At 41.8% G+C, this 14,110-nt stretch overlaps 1 protein-coding gene across 1 annotated transcript; it reads right to left on the reverse strand.

Moving 5' to 3' along the window:
• Positions 1 to 550: 550 nt before the first annotated feature.
• coq10b (coenzyme Q10B) lies at positions 551 to 9,796 on the reverse strand. The gene is made up of 5 exons (XM_084083879.1): positions 9,670 to 9,796; positions 4,913 to 5,071; positions 3,728 to 3,920; positions 3,277 to 3,378; positions 551 to 2,895 (listed from the first exon to the last, which is right to left on the reverse strand). The coding sequence occupies exons 1-5, from the start codon at positions 9,765 to 9,767 to the stop codon at positions 2,728 to 2,730; spliced, it is 720 nt and encodes a 239-aa protein (XP_083940005.1). The 5' UTR covers positions 9,768 to 9,796; the 3' UTR covers positions 551 to 2,727.
• Positions 9,797 to 14,110: the final 4,314 nt, after the last annotated feature.

The raw sequence follows: 14,110 nt of genomic DNA on the forward strand, positions 1-14,110 counted from the left end.
GAAGAAGTATGAATTACAATGTCTTAGCTAGAATATCTCCCCATTCTGAACGAGCTTCCTAGAAAAGCATGAAGGCCATGACCTTGTGTGCCAATCCACTATCTGACATCTACACCTGCCAGTTTGCTCATAGCTGCAGTCAATCTTTCTGTGTTCTCCTACATGACATCTTTACCTTATTGGTTCCATATGTGGTAGTTATGGTATGGTAGTTAAAATAGCACATACAATTTCATTAGTCTTTTACTGGCTCCTACATGTACTTTCTTTTGCCTTTTTCCTGCAAATAGTTGGAGAAAACTGAAGATTTGAGAACTTTTTGTTCTGTTTAATGAGGTGAAGGGTACAGGGAATGATGGAAAGCCTTCAAATTGAACTTTGCCCTTTGTCAAGAGGTACGGTTCTAGTGCTGGTGATTCCCTACGTGGTTCTATTCTTAACACTTCACATGATTCCCCTATTCTTGTCCAGCCATGAGGCCTGCAAGCCACTCTTAAGTAATGTTGATAAACACACGCACACCACACAAAATTAACAGAGATGACATCGGTTTTATATAAAAAATATTTTATAAACCATGCAGTCAGTACATATTTCTTAAGCGATTCAAAACAACTCCATTTACATTTTAAGATACTGTACTTCCCAATACCACGAAACACACAAACGCTTACTTCCATTTTCTTTAAAAGCTGTGCATGTCTTTCTCACATCTGATATTTACATTTGTTTCTAAAACTCAGCATAATAATAAATATGTTAAAATGAGTATATGTTAAAAATAGATGATAAATATGTTGCCACTTGGTTAAGAGGCACTAGGTGGTATGGGAGATTGGAATTGTAAGGTTCTATGGGTGGCAGATCTCTCACTTAAACAGTTATCTGACATGACATGACAGGGCAGAGTACATAATACATTATCTTTAATCTGCCTAGTCAGTTTGGGCCCTTACAGTCAGTGGACATCCTCATTTGCTTAGCTGCATTTAAATGTAAAAATACAAACTAATACTATTGATATTGCACACTTAAAAAAGAAAAAACACCCTCTGTCACCCACTGTACATTATTACTCGTATTGAGGATGACAAGAGCACAGTGCTAAGAACATTTGTCCCTTACTGAGATTTTAAATAGAGAACGTTTTGATTATGAGTGTCTGAAGGCCTGGCAGTATACAGTACATCTATCTGGTTCTTACATCATCCTTGTAGATACACGTGGCTACTTCAAGCCATGTATATATCCCTGCAGGACATATTGTCCAAGCGTTGTGTAGCCAAGGCTAAGCAAATCATCAAAGACACTAACCATCCCAGCCAAATGCTGTTGATGCAGCTTACCATCAGGCAGCTGATACCGCAGTATCAAATGCTGAACGAACAGACTTAGGGACAGTTTACAAAGCTAGGCCATTGGGCTGCTGGCACTGAGCCTGCTACATGTGTCAGTACATAGTTTGTATATCTTGCTATCTGCTGCACCTTTAGCATGATGTTATTCAAAGCGGCCACTAAATGGCCATGTCAGTCTTACATCCACATTTACATTGGACTCACTTGAGTCCAATGTAAACTTGAGTCCAATGTCTCAATTAAGACAAAACATATATGTTTTGTCTTAATTGTATTCTTTATATAATATAACTGATTCATGGGAAGCTTACACAAAATCATTTCACCCACTCTTTTATACCTGGTATTAAATTGTGATGTGACAATAAACTGAAGTTGAGTTTTCTGATTGCCTGATCAGCATAGTGACTAACCTACTTCTGTCCCTTTCTATATAATAGGATTGTATATTGCTACATCCCCATCAAGACTTCCCACACAAATTCATAACAGAGTTTAAAAAAATAAGTAACAGATTTTCTCAGTGTTTTATCCTTTTGGAGCAGTGTTGAAAGTTTTGACCTTGTTGCACTTTTACAATTAAAGTGTCAGTTTGTAACTTTTTTTTTTCAATATCAGGGAACGTTTGTGCGTTGGTAGCGATCATAGAAAGAGCTTCTTCATTCTTAAGTGTATTTAGTCTAATCTCCGACGTACTTTCTTTCTTTCTTTCTGACTATCTAATTTATATGGGACTTGACACTAGCAAAGGCAGCACCTCACCCTCTGGCACTTTAACATTATACAATGTAAGCACACTTTCTGTTGAGATTGGTGGTACATTTTGATATTACAATATTAGTGGCTTTGTGCCCTACATATACTTTACTATTTGGGCAGAGGTGGTGGTACATCTTCTCTACCTGATTTTGGAAACCCTGCCCTCATTCTTAAATTTACTCTAATCTCTGACATACTTTCTTTCAGTATTTCTTTCTTTCTGTCTATCTATATGGGGCTTGACACAAGCACTGGCAGCACCTCACCCATAACCTCCTCACCTGTTAACAGGTCTTGGGTCAGAGTTCTCACAGAGATCATGAATGGTGGTTGGATTTGAAACATGGTTTCAGGACCAGCAGTGGAGAAGCTGACAAATGGCCTGTAGCTGCACCCTACTTGCTGGGGGAAACTGTCATACTGTATACAACAAGATCCAGTTTTGGGACATAGTAACCATTTGTGATAAAGGCACTGCAGTGTTCAGGTAGGGCACACGTACGTTTTTTCCTCTCCCCCACTGCCTCTCTTCTCCTCCCCTCTTTCTCTCTGTGGCATTGGCTGAGTAGGTTGAATGGCTGAGTGTTTTTTTTTAGAAGGCTGTGGCACACTATGTGTGGTGGACCTCGTGGAACATGAGCTCACGGGGGATGCATGTCTCAGCACCGTACAGCTTACAGGCACGTCGTTCGAATGCTGACACATTCTGCTTAACCACCTCATCGAAGAAGACGTGAGCTAGCTGGGAGTGGATGAGGGAGCGGAACTCGAAGGAGATCTATGAAGCGGAGGGAGAGAGAGAGGTTATGTTAGAAGTTGAATTTATCACTGTGTGTGTGTGTGTGTGAGAGAGAGAGAGAGAGAGAGAGAGAGAGAGAGAGAGAGAGAGAGAGAGAGAGAGAGAGACAGAGAGAGACAGAGAGACTGACAACATGCCAATGAGAAATCTAAAACTAGCATGCACAGACATGTCAAGCTCAGGCACGTGGAAATCCCACACAGTACGCTGACAAGACACTGAACACTCTCAGATTTGCACATACAACAATCTTCCACTCTCCAGCTCGTACACACACACGGACACACACACACACACACACACACACACACACACACACACACACACACACACACACACACACACACACACAATACTTACAGCAAAGTCCACGGTGCATGTGCGAGGGTAGCCAGGGAGGCCAGGGCTGAAGCGCCACACTGTCTCCAGGTGGTTGAACAATTGACCGTCTGAACAGGATGCCTGACAACCAACACAACATGCTATTACTATCTTTTATTTATTCATTTATAACAAAAGCACTTTTGTTTAAACAACTTTAAAGTTCTGAAAAGTGTATATGACAACTTGTGATCATATCAATCTCAGTATAAATAACAGTATTCTAAAAATTACTTTTTTTGTCTTCTTTATACACAGCATTCCTGTAAGACTTGAATCAAAAGAAAACTATTGAATGCTGACCATTCCTAATTGAGAGAACACTTGCATTTTTAGATGGCAGCTGGAATTACTCTGATAAGCAGCCAGCAATTCTTGCTAAAGCAATGTAGGAAACCCTGCCATGTTGGATAGTACAGCAGTCTCTCACCTTGACCAGATGGGGGCGTACAGAGGTGATCAGGGAGGTGTAGTTCTCCACCACAGGGGGGAAGCCCACAGTCAGCTTGGCCTTGCAGAAGCCGGCACGTTTGAACACCACTTCTGACTTCTTGCACCAGGGAACAAAGTGTATGTAGTCATCCACTTTGTTCACTACCTCATACATCTCCTGCATGGAAAATCTACGGGTGGGATGGTCACAGAGGAGAGACAAGTAAAACCTCCAGCCATCAAAATGTGTCTAAGATACTGCTGCGTTACGTGCAGCAAAATGTCTCTGTTGGGCGGAAACCTTGTATGTCCGAAGCTGTTACTTTTCAGGAAATGGGTCCAGTGTAGTAATTATTTAGTCACAAGGCAACATTTTTCCAAAAAATAGCCAAAATAGCAGATCAACAAGCTCAACTCGTCATGTGGTGACACATTGTGAGCTTGTAGATTGGCTATTGCCTCTACTTTTGCATGACACTGTCATACGATACGACAAAGTATAAAATAGGGTATTACTGTATGAAAAAAGAAAACATAAAAGGATGAAATATGGTGATAAAAGGTTTCTGCCCGACAAAAAGTAGGTGAAGGCTGTCAGTGGAATAAGTTGTGAGTGACATAACATAACAAGATTGACAGGGCATGCAGTTCCTGAGTCCTGACCTATTAACATGAGTCAGAGAGAGAGAGAGAGAGAGAGAGAGAGAGAGAGAGAATCTCCCACCCTTGTTACATCACTGCATGGCTCAGACAGAGAACATACTGTAGCTGCTGATTGTGTCTATTTATACAGGCAGCTTTAGTCATTATGACCTTTCTACGGGGACATTCAGTGCGTCATGAACATAGGTTGTAAATATAGAACATCAGAGTCACGTAGCAGATCTTGAAATTTTCATTCATGAACTTATGATGATCTCCATGCAAAACAGTGAGTTCCAGTGGTCCAGTGGTTTTGCACGATTAGCTCCAGAAACACAGACAGACACACAAACCGGCTATCTTATAGACCGCTACACTCCTGCAGAACTACGCCATAAAAATGTAAATTAGTCATAGATAGATGACTAATATGGGTTGGGCCTCAAGTGAACCACCAAAAGCTAAAACTGTGCCATTTTGCAGTGCATGACAAAAGGAGAAAAAAAGAAAGGTAAAGTGAAACCAGGTTGGAGTGACTCACCCAATGATGCGTCTCTCTGAATATTCCTTCTTCTTGGAGAAGGAGTCAGCGAAGTTAAAGAAGCAGCGAGTGGGCACCGTCGCCACAGTGCGTCCTGACATGGCAGCACCCAGCAGCTGGGGAACGCGTGTCATCAGGATCCCACATGATGACAGATACCTGATTGCAGAGCACAACACGCAAAGACACAATGACCCGGGTCAGAAAGCAGGAGAGAGGGGAGCATAATATATGGTGCTTTCACAAAGCTGTACTGCATTCAGTCAACACTCTCGATTTTTCTTTATGTTTTACATTTTGCTTAGGTTAAAGTTTGGTTGTTTTCTAAAGGCTACTTGCTATTAAACGATTTATTAACAGTTAATACAATGAATGGATATACCATACGTCATATACTGTAGAAAGGAAATTTGCAATATAATCCCTAGTAGGCTCTCCACCTCCTCAAAATTGAGAGAAACAAAAAGGATGAGACAATATAAATACATTCAATTTAATTGTATACAATAGGGGGAAAAACATTGTTTTGTTGGCTTGGCTTCGTTTATAATTTTATTTATTTTCACATTCAAAAAGAAAGTAAGCAACATGAAACGTATTTAGTCAATTCCCATTCCTAAAACACAAACCACAATTAGCCCAGGAATGTGGGGTCAAGGCATCTGCTTTTCACTCAGGAAGCAATGTATGCTAGTATTGAGTACATCGTGTACCTACCAGCACCTGCCAAACATTTGTCATGTTTGTCATGACATGTCATGACATTTATCATGTAAATGATTTCAAGGTTAAAGACAATTATCTCTACCAAAGAAGAGATTACCTATTTGGGCTGTATTCTTGACAAATAACTACAAAGGTGGTCAAAAGAAGAGTAAACCAGAGAACCAGAGAACCAGAGTTTCCTCTTTTGTCAACCCGCAGGCCCTCAGGACCCTCTCAGGGGCCCTGATTCAGCCCCTTTTTGACTATGCTTGCACCTCTTGGTACTCCAACACCTCAGTGTCTCTGAAGACTAAACTTCAAACCTCCCAATACAAACTGATTCGGCTACTCCTCGGACTGGGGCCCATGACCCACCTTTCTCCCACCCATTTTGCCAGCCTAGGCTGGCTCAGGGTAGAAGACATGGGGTTAAACAACAAAAAATGGGATTGGTCTTCAAAATTGTAAATGCAAATTTTCCCGCATATCTGAGTAAATACCTCCAAAAGGTTAGCGACACCCACAGTCACAAAACTAGTGGGAGCGCTAACAACGATCTGGTACCACCCACCCATAAAACAAACATGGGCAAATTCTCCTTCTACAGCACTGCCACCCAGGTTTGGAATAGTCTAACGGTGAGGGAAGGGGTTAGACTCTAACCCCTTCCCTCAAAAAGTGCAGTTCGCTGGGCTCATTTAAAACAGCCCTGAAAATTCACCTTTCAGGAGGCCAAAAAAGGAGGTAGTACTATTTTCCCATTAGACTGACGACCCCCCCCCCCCCCCTGTTTTGTACATATAGCTTTTTATTTTTTTCCTCTGCTTTTTTTAAAATATTTTTTTGTTTGTACATAGTGCTATCTTTTCCTGTATTTTTCTACATAGTGCTATATTTTCCTGTATTTTTGTATTGATATCTGAACTGTGGTGCCACTATATAGGACTATGAATTGAATACCAAGTATTTTAAATGTAACTGTGCTGTTTTACAATTTTGCCTAATAAAATATTCAATCAATCATTCAAACAGTAACTTAAGGTGCGGTAAGTGATTTTTGTTGGGGTTAAAACATATTATTTTGTTAAAAGGTTAAAGCTGTTCCGATAATAATCGGAACTCTATACTCTATAGTATATAGAGTGTTTGTTCAGTAACACAGTCTCCATGTCTTTCTAGTTCTGAGTCCTTCTTAATAAACAGAAAATACATTTACTGGGTCACCAATTTCAGCCAATCGGGAAAGAGAACCCATTTATCAGCTTTAATTTTATAGTGTTCCAATTCTGTCTGACAATTTATTTGTTTCATCACTTCCAATTTCAATTGTTTATCCTGTATGAGTTCTCTCTCCTGATTGAATTAAATTAATATCTCGTTCTGAAAATGGAGTATTTTATGTTTACTAAAGATCTGGAGAGACAGGGAGACACCTGTTACTGAACAAACACTCTAGCAATTATTATTTATTTGTTATGATATCAGAATATATAACACTTTAACAAAAGAAAATAACTTACAGCACCTTTAAAAGCTCACGGACAGACATACAAAACAAGGACACATCAGTCTAGACTCCAGTCAGGTGGGTCATTAAAGAAAAACGCAACCAGGTCAAGGGTATCGACATTAATAACAACATTGTATATGGAAACATTGAAGGACCCAGGTATCAGGGCTCACTTTGTTCACCAGTCTGTCCACCTGACTAACATTTCTACATACTACACTCCAGCCAGCCAGCCTAGGGGCAGAAATGCTGCAGAACAAGGTTATCTCTACTGTTTCTTAGAAAGGAATACCTCAGCGCTGAGGAAGGCCTGTGGGCCGAAACGTCCGTCTTATGAGCTGCTGCTGGGGGGATAAGACTTGAATGAACAAGATCCAAAATGGACTAAAGAGAGTGCTGGTATTCCTTTCTAAGAAACTGTTTCTGCCTGAACCGTGCACCCAATACACCTGTACTTAGAACTACTCGTCTGATGAGTGCTTGCTTCTTTCTCTTTCAAGTTATCTCTAGACTGTACCACTTTCAGGCATAATGGGAAGAATTCCCCCAAAACCCGAATTCCAGTAGGCTCAGACTGACGGCTCCAGCTACTGTACATCATTCCTAATTGTCAGGTAGAAAAAATACCAATCGTGAATGGATTACATTTTGTTTAATCACAATTTTACTGCTGCTAAACAGGAGCCAGTCTCACCGACATCATGATAAATGAGTGGTCTTCAGCCAATCTCACCCAGGCTGGATTTAACCAGTGTTGTTTTTGTTTGAGATGCTATGACTGTCCCAAATCAATCTTGTCAGATCATCGTGAATCATCATGATGATAGCATGATATTATTGAGGGAACTGTCACTTATAGTGAGTCTGATTTAGCCATTGTGCCTAGGCCTAATAGCCATGCCACTCATATAGCCCACTGTGCCACAGTCCCTGACAACACTATACACCCCAATCAATGCAATGGTTCATATCAAACTCAATTCAACAGTCGAAATTGGTGGTATTAGGCTCCATGACTACTACTACCTCACTAAGCCATCCGATCGGTAGTAGAGACGGGCGGTGTGCAAATGGTCATTTGGCATTTATGCTTTACAATGTGCATTACATTCACCCGTCGGTGTATGCATTACATACACCGACGGCGGAGGAAACCATGCAAGGCACCAACCTAGCAATTAGGGGTTCAGTGTCTTGCTCAAGGACACTTCGACACTAACTCTGGGGGAGCTCGGGATAGAACTGGGAACCTTCCGGTTCCAAAGTGGCCACTCTACCTCCTGAGCCACAGCCACTGTTGTGTATGTTACAGGCAGACGCAACAGGCCATGTCATCAACTGAAGTGTCGTTACAATGCCAGGTTGTCGTAACCAACGAGTACCCACACAAGACTTGGAATACCAGCTCCATCACTGTCTACAGTGGTTCTCAAAGTGGGGTCCGGGGACCCCCAGGGGTCCTTGAGGGGGTTCAAGGGGGTCCCCAGACAAATTGATAGTTAGGAATCAAATGGACCCTTATGTGTCTGTTAAATTAACACTGATAATGATGATACTACAGGGTAGATTGGGATTGGGACCCCTGAGAAATCAAAATGGTTGAGTCCCTGGCATATCTTATCAAATGGGGGTCTGGGCTAATATGTGTCAATTTGGGGGGGTCATTGACGCAAAAAAAGTTTGATAACCACTGGTCTACTACTTAGTACTTACAGAGAAATTTGATATGGTAGTCTCAACTAGTCTGAAACATGAAAATGACTTCAACAAGCCAATTCTGTATGTGTATATGGGAGTGCATTAGTAGTTAAAATGCGGGATGGTTAACAACACAATCTTTTACATATTTCGCCACCTCCCAAAACGCTGCTATGATGACAGTTAGTGTGGATTTCCGTTTCAACCCCGGCAGGGAGAATATTATCAGTGGGCTTATTTTACCTAACAAAGTCAGCTGGTATGCAATCCGTCAAAAGATATTGCAACACACAACATGGTGGCTGGGCGATTGGAAAAGTGGGAAATTATCCAGACATCTAATTGTATATAACTTGAGCATTTAACACGGCATTGAACGCATTCAAACAGGCTGATCGCAGCTGACCGACTACAGTAAACTAGCCTATACTGACCAAGATTAGTTCATTTAGTACGTAATTCAAAAGGCACACCAATAAAGCAGTACAGACAGTCCAGCTGGCACAAAAAGGCGGGTCAAATCATGTTGACTTGTAGAAAGGCCCAAAGTTAACGTCACCAAAACTGTAGTTTTCTGTTATAGAAGACTGCTGCGTGCGTTATGGTGTATCCGTCCATGTTGTTGCTAATGTAGCTAAACAAGAATATTATTACATCGGCCAATTTTGCGCCGGCAAATATGACGAAAAGCTATGAAATGATAAAAGAATAAAGGAAACAGGAGTAGTCAGTAAGGCTGTTAGTTACACAGTAACTACAGTACAATGCTCTATCCAGCTGTGTCAGTGCACTGCTGTGCGCTGAAACAAAGCCAGAACCATTGAGATAGAAAGCCCTTGTTTACCTCCCGTTGTTCCTCGTCCGTGTCTCCCGGCCGGCTGTGGACGGCAGCTGCTTCATACACTCCGCTACTCTCCGAAGGCTCCTGCTACCTCTCGCCATCTTCTCCTCTCTCTTCTCTCTCTGGAGGCCTTGACTTGTTGGTAGACGACTATCGTCCAGTGTTGCCATATGTTGTGAGAGAAATAAGAAACCCAACCAGGTCTAGGAAAACGAGCCCTAAAGAAGCGACATGCTTTTTACATTGGCTATTTGAAAATAGCCAATCTACGCTTGTGTTTCTGCTATTTTCAACAACAACAAAAACATTGCTTTTATATTTTTTGAAACATTAACAACACACATCTTTTACGGGGGTCCATGGCACAAAATATTTTGCAGACGGGGACTCCGCAGACAAATACATATTAATGTGGGGTTCCTTGACATGAAATATTTGAAAACCACTGGTTTAAACAACATTTGGAAGCAAGCCCAAATGTGTGTGTGTGTACCCAAATTTAGAAACAAGCCGCAACCTGCATCTACCAATATTTACAAGCAACTTTACAGAGAAACAAGCCCAAAGTAGCTTATAATAAGCAGACCTGGCAACACTGCTAGCGTCGCCCGCCCTGCCTCTCCTCTGGAACGCACCTCCTCAGATGCTGCACGGTGGTTGGCTGTTCCGTGTCCAGTAGTAGCTGCTCATTGGCCAGTTCACCTGTCCGTCAACCAGGGGACAACGATCACGTTGGTTGGTGTGTCGTGCACGTTCATGCACGCGCTTGGATGTCACGAGACGTTGGATTGAGTTTCTCGGTCGACCTGCTGCCTAACCTTACTTTGCGGAAGGCTTATTTATGTAGCACCTTTCATCATACGCAGAACAGAGGTCATACAAAGTTCTTCACGTAAAATGGATAAAAAGAAAAGATCATAAGTAAAATAAGAATATTAAAAGATGCTTAAAGTGAAGAAAAACATTGTGGTGAAAACAAAACGTTCTTTTGGGAACCTGAGGAACTTTGATGATGGAAGAGGTCACTATTTCCACACTCACTCCAGGGGGCCACATTGCTTACTCTGCAGTCTGCACTCTCACCCAGTAGTATACACTATTCTGTAAACCCCATAAATCAAATAGCCCAAAATAGTCACAAATGTAATAATAAAGGGATATTAACAGGGATTTAACATAGCATAACATTTAATTTCAAATGCATTTAGGTATAAATCTAATTTATATAACCTAAACTTTATTAACTTAAAAACAAATACATTGGACATAACATTTAATATACTGTGTAATTAAAACGCGTCATGTAAACTTGCATGTTTGGAATTGGAACAGCAGACATCAATCAATAACATATATTTGCATATTAATATATGTGTATATATATATCAGTATCAGTATTTGCATACTGAACACAGGTTAAGTGAGGAGTGTTTGTTCAGTAACAGGGGTCTCCCCCTCTCTACAGCTCTCTAAACAGAACTTTCAACTTCAACTTTGACTGCTCTTTTTTTGTTTTACTTTTGCTTCTGTTTGTCTCCGCCAGGCCGAAGGCATGGTGGAGAGTATGTTTTCACTTTGTCCGTCCGTGTGTCCGTCCGTCTGTGAACACCTAACAAAATCACTACTATGCAGCATGACCTGTGCAGCAAGGGTTTCTATAGCAGTCAGGCAACAACAGAATTAAGTTGTCTTTGATTTGTGCTCTCTTCTGCTCTATCTAGCTGGCTATAGTTTTGAATGTAACTATGGTTACTTCCACTGTTGCATAAGATCACACATTTGAGTATGTTCACCAGGGCCCAGGCCCAGGCGTTACTTGTTTACTTACCTGTATGTTACAGGCTTTAGGCCTATAACAAATGTCAGGCCTATTTCAACGTCGGTCTCTCAATCGGCTTTGCGGATTGGTTGAAATACTTGCCGAGATCCCCAGGGCCCAGATCAGATTTGGAACGACATTTGATTGATGAAATGTATATTTGTTATTGACATATGTTTGCTGACATAATTAGGATCATAGATCAGATAAAGTGATCTCCTGTTTTTTGTTTGTTTGTTTTTTGATTTTGAACTACCCAAAATCCGAATCCGATCCACTCGGATAGGGATTCAATTATATTTGAACTCTTGGGCCCAGATGAATGATGTCGCAATACTCTGATAACGGGAAGTGCTACAAGTTTGACTGGCTGGCCTCCAAGTACTCTGATAACGGGTACTGCACTAAGTACACTGCCATGTAGAACAGCTGGTGATGTCACAACACGTCACAAATGATCTGTATATAGCAACCCTCTGACCTCATGCATGCAATGCAAACAGCAGGAAACAACGACATAAGAATACCCAGCGAAGATATCAATAATCGATAAAGCAATGGAAATGTACAGCGATTACTTCACGATAGTCAAGGAGGCACGGGAGCTGGAGAATAAGGTGGAGGAGGAGGAGAAACGACTGAAAGAGGAGGAGAAGAGACTAAAGACTTGGGCAAACAAACTAAATGAGCAGGAGATGGCGTTGAAGCAAATGATAATAAAGCTTATGGAGAGGGAGAAGACAGCTAAGGCCATGATAATGGAGGTGGAGAAGAGGAAGTCGAAGGTGGTGGAGAGGGAGAAAAACGTTACGAAGGAGGCAGAGAAGCAGGGGGAGGCACAGATCAGGACACCCACTGCCCAACTACTGTATTCCCAACAAGACAAAGACATAGCTTAGGAACCCAAAGAGATGAGGCCCACCCCTGACCTCAAAACAGACAGATCAGAGACTTGGAGGCCCTCCACCTTTACATAGACGGCCCAGGCCATTGTCAGAAGGGAAACAAGGGGTGGCACAGGTCAGGAAACCCACTGCCCAACTGTTTTTCTGAAACATCCCTCACAACGTGGACACGGCTGAGCTCAGAGTTCTTTGAGCATTTTGGTTATGATTTGAGGCTCATTATAAAGAGGTCTGGGAAGCTCCCTTAACGTTGGCTTTGTGGTATTTGACAACTCTGAATCTATACAAGCAGCAGAACCTCAGGTAAGATCCCTGTAAAGTTCTATGGTAACTGGCATCTCAACATGGACATGAGATATACGTAAGCCAGCAAGGGAGTTCCTTGTGGCTCACCAACCCATCCATAGAATCCTAGCTTTGGCTCCAGACATTGTGCCCAAACACCCTGCTCAGAGCCTGGCGCATTAGATTAGATTAAATTAGGTTAAATTTTACTTTATTGTCCCTTTGGGGAAATTTGTCCTTTGCAACTCCAGTTGTAAGGATTATCTAACATGGTGTGGGAGGAAATCCAACACAAACACAGGGAAAACATGTAAACGGCACACGGGGACGGAACCCCTGCCAGGGTTCAACCCCGGGACCTTGCTGTGAGGCAACAGTGCTAACCACTGCGCTACCGTGCTGACTAGAAGGGTTATTTGTTTGTTTTGTTTTGTTTTATGTGTGTTTCTTTTTTCTCTTTCCTTACAGTATATTAGAGTGTGTGTGTCGCTTCGGACTGTATTGTGTGATCGCAAGTGTGTGTGTCAGGGCTAGGCAGAGGTCGAGTCACAGGAACACACAGCTGGTATTTTCGGTGAATTAGTTTCTTTTGAAACTGTTGTAAATATTGAGAATCAATTAATGAGTAGCCTATTGAGAAATGTATATGGCAACACAATATCTGATCGATGCGCACATTAAAAGTGAGGCTATACACAATATGGGCAACATTAATCACAGACATACACCCTTATATGCACCATATACATTACATTTACATTGTGATTATTTTATAATTTAGAATTTCAAATTATGTTATCCTAATGGGCTATAAAGGTCAACACAAACCACAGGTGATGATGTAAATGGTAAAAATGGTAAATGGTGCATTTATATAGCGCTTCTATCCGAAGCGTTTTACATTGATTGTGCCATTAACCCATTCACACACACATTCATACACCGATGGCGGAGGAAACCATGCAAGGCACCAACCTGCTCATCAGGAGCAATTAGGGGTTCAGCGTCTTGCTCAAGGACACTTCGACACTAACTCTGGGGGAGCGCCCCAGCCCGGGATCGAACTGGGAACTTTGCGGTTTTCCAGTTCACTCTACCCGGCCACTCTACCCCTGAGCCACTGTCGCCCCACATGATGTAGAGTAGCCACCTCCTCTGGAGATATCTCAGTCAGATGGATGGATGAGGGACAGACATGGTCTGGGGCCAGGTAGGACAGACAGCCAGCACATTTAAATCCTGGCCCATAATAATAGTATATAGCCTATATTGTAGGCTACTAGATGTGAGGGCAGCGTAGCAGCCCAAACCTCTGTAAAATATCCAACTGAATGTAATTCCCTGTAGAGGGTAGACCCTCTCCCTCATGCTAAGCTTAAATTGACTTCTAAGTTCCACTTCTCCCCAAAAGGACAACTTTATTTTCCATCCTGAA

The sequence above is a fragment of the Gymnoscopelus microlampas genome (genome assembly GCF_963454915.1).
Source record: "Gymnoscopelus microlampas genome assembly, chromosome: 17".
In the NCBI taxonomy this organism is placed as follows: Eukaryota; Metazoa; Chordata; class Actinopteri; order Myctophiformes; family Myctophidae; genus Gymnoscopelus; species Gymnoscopelus microlampas.

What these genes read in the sequence shown, in the direction of transcription:
- coq10b (XM_084083879.1), bottom strand. Translation starts at nt 9,767, where the DNA reads ATGGCGAGAGGTAGCAGGAGCCTTCGGAGAGTAGCGGAGTGTATGAAG. An exon ending in TCAGAGAGACGCATCATTGG is followed by an intron (nt 3,921 to 4,912) that starts GTGAGTCACTCC and finishes TCCCACCCGTAG; the next exon opens with ATTTTCCATGCAGGAGATGT. An exon ending in CATGCACCGTGGACTTTGCT is followed by an intron (nt 2,896 to 3,276) that starts GTAAGTATTGTG and finishes TCCGCTTCATAG; the next exon opens with ATCTCCTTCGAGTTCCGCTC.